This window comes from Triticum urartu, chromosome 5 (genome assembly GCF_003073215.2).
Source record: "Triticum urartu cultivar G1812 chromosome 5, Tu2.1, whole genome shotgun sequence".
NCBI lineage: Eukaryota > Viridiplantae > Streptophyta > Magnoliopsida > Poales > Poaceae > Triticum > Triticum urartu.
This window is the reverse complement of record NC_053026.1, coordinates 657,616,437-657,618,428: the sequence shown is the minus strand read 5'-3', so window position 1 is coordinate 657,618,428 and position 1,992 is coordinate 657,616,437. Positions and strand designations below refer to the sequence as shown.

At 54.5% G+C, this 1,992-nt stretch overlaps 1 protein-coding gene across 1 annotated transcript; it reads right to left on the bottom strand.

Annotated features, from left to right (window-relative positions):
• Positions 1-245: 245 nt before the first annotated feature.
• LOC125507659 lies at positions 246-1,685 on the bottom strand. The gene has a single exon (XM_048672168.1). It carries the CDS (start codon positions 1,683-1,685, stop codon positions 246-248), a length of 1,440 nt encoding a protein of 479 aa, XP_048528125.1.
• Positions 1,686-1,992: the final 307 nt, after the last annotated feature.

Genomic DNA, 1,992 nt, shown 5'->3' with positions numbered 1-1,992 from the left:
AGAAAGTTTGCAGTAGACGAAAATCTGATCTTCCATCAAATTCACTAACTGCAGAACTGAACCAATAATTTTAAAGCATCTAAAGCTTTCTAATGTGATTAACCATTACTTAAGATACAAAGGAATGATATTCCAGTTTTCAATGCCAATTAGATATTATTTTGCATCAACAAAGTAAATAATAAAGATTACCTCATACCCATAAACTTCCATAAATTGCCTCCTATGATAAACAACTGCAGGCTTCATTGAGAACCTTCAACTTCATGTCCGATGCTCCCATCATCACCAACCAAACAAGGAGGCCAGGCCATAATATACGGACAGGCACCCCCATCAAAGCATCCCTCGACCAGTAACTCAAGCTCCATTGTCTCCAGTGAAAGGGAGAAGAACCAGCAGCGGAATGTACCAACGGGTGTCATGCATGTTGTGGACAAGTACACGCATCCAGACCTAACCTGCACGACTTCGAGGTCGCCCTCCAGGTCCATAGTGATCCTATCAATTTCACTCAGACCAATTGTCTTCTGCGGCATCCAAATCTCAATCCCATCACCATCCACACCGCGGGTCCAAACATGAAGAGCAAAATCATCAGATGCATAGACAATGCAGAGTTGGGCATCCTTGGTCTCCCCAGCCATGAAATTGCACCCCTCCACCGTCACCTGCGGGGGTAGATCCACAGATGTGATATCCATGGTCGCAGTGTCGATCCTTATCATGCGCCCTTCGCCATGGAAAGGCCAGTAAACAGACCCATCCACGAGTGTGCCAGAACCAAACTTTAGATTCTTGCGTCCATAGATTTCCACCCACGGGTGGACAACCCAATCCCACGTCTCGGACGAGAAGACGGCGAGACGAACCCTTAGCTTATCCCCGCAGACACAGACGACGCCGAAGGACGAGGGCTTCTCATCGGAGCACAGCAGGTGGAAACCAAGGAAGGCGAAATTGCGACGTTTCCCAGCCTTGACATTGCCGGGCAACGGGATGATGTCCACGGCCCAGGTCATGGGGTTCACGACGGCGACGGAGGGCTTGTCCACTGACGGCCTATCGAGCTTGTTCCATAGGAGGATGTAACCGTCGCGGCAGTCCATGACACCCCAGGTCGTTAACGTGCCGGCCTTCACTGGGAGGGAGGTGAGGAAGAAGTCGCCGCGGCGGAGGGCGGCGGTGACCTCCGGATCTGAGCGGCGGAGGGGGACGAAGGAGGGGGTGGCAGCGCCGTCGATGTTGAGGAAGAGGCCGATGGGGGGCGTCCGGTGGAGGACGCGGAAGAGGCGGCGGAAGGACGGGGAGGAGCGGACGGCGCCGAGCCAGGAGCGGCAGGTGAGCGCGGCGCGGATGAGGGCCGGCAGGTTGGGCAGGCGGAGGAAGATCTCGACAAGCTGGTCCTGTCCGAGGGAGGATACGGTGGTGGTGGCGACAGCAGAGGTGGTTGGTGGTGCGGTGGTGGTGATGGTTGTGGTTGTGATGGTGGTGGTGCCATCGGCGGCGGAGGTGGTTTTGATCGTGGTGGTGGTTGTGATGGCAGTGGTGCCACCGGCGGCGGAGGCGATTAGGGTTGTGGTGGTGGTTCCGTCGGCGGCGGTAGCGGTGGTGGTGGTGGTGGTGGTCATGGTCGTGGACGAGATCGACGGAGGTTTAGCTGGTGGCAAAGCCACTGCCGCCATTGCCGGAGTGATGGAGATTCTGGAGCCCTGGCTGCTTGGTTGGTTCTGCTGTATACTTGACGCTTGGCCGGCCCAAGTCCATGAGATGCTTCAACGCTTTCAGCCCATGTACACAAGTGGTCTAAATTATGTCATGCGCTGGAAAGGCCCATCAAGTTTTTTTTTAACTTTATTAGGGACATGTGAGGAAGAGGTTTCTCATGCTGCAAGATTAGGACCCTGTCTGGTAATCCACCAACTCCCGGAATCTGCGGAGCGAGGAAAATGAAGCTCCGTCAATTTGAACTGTAGCTCCACCAGCTCCGGG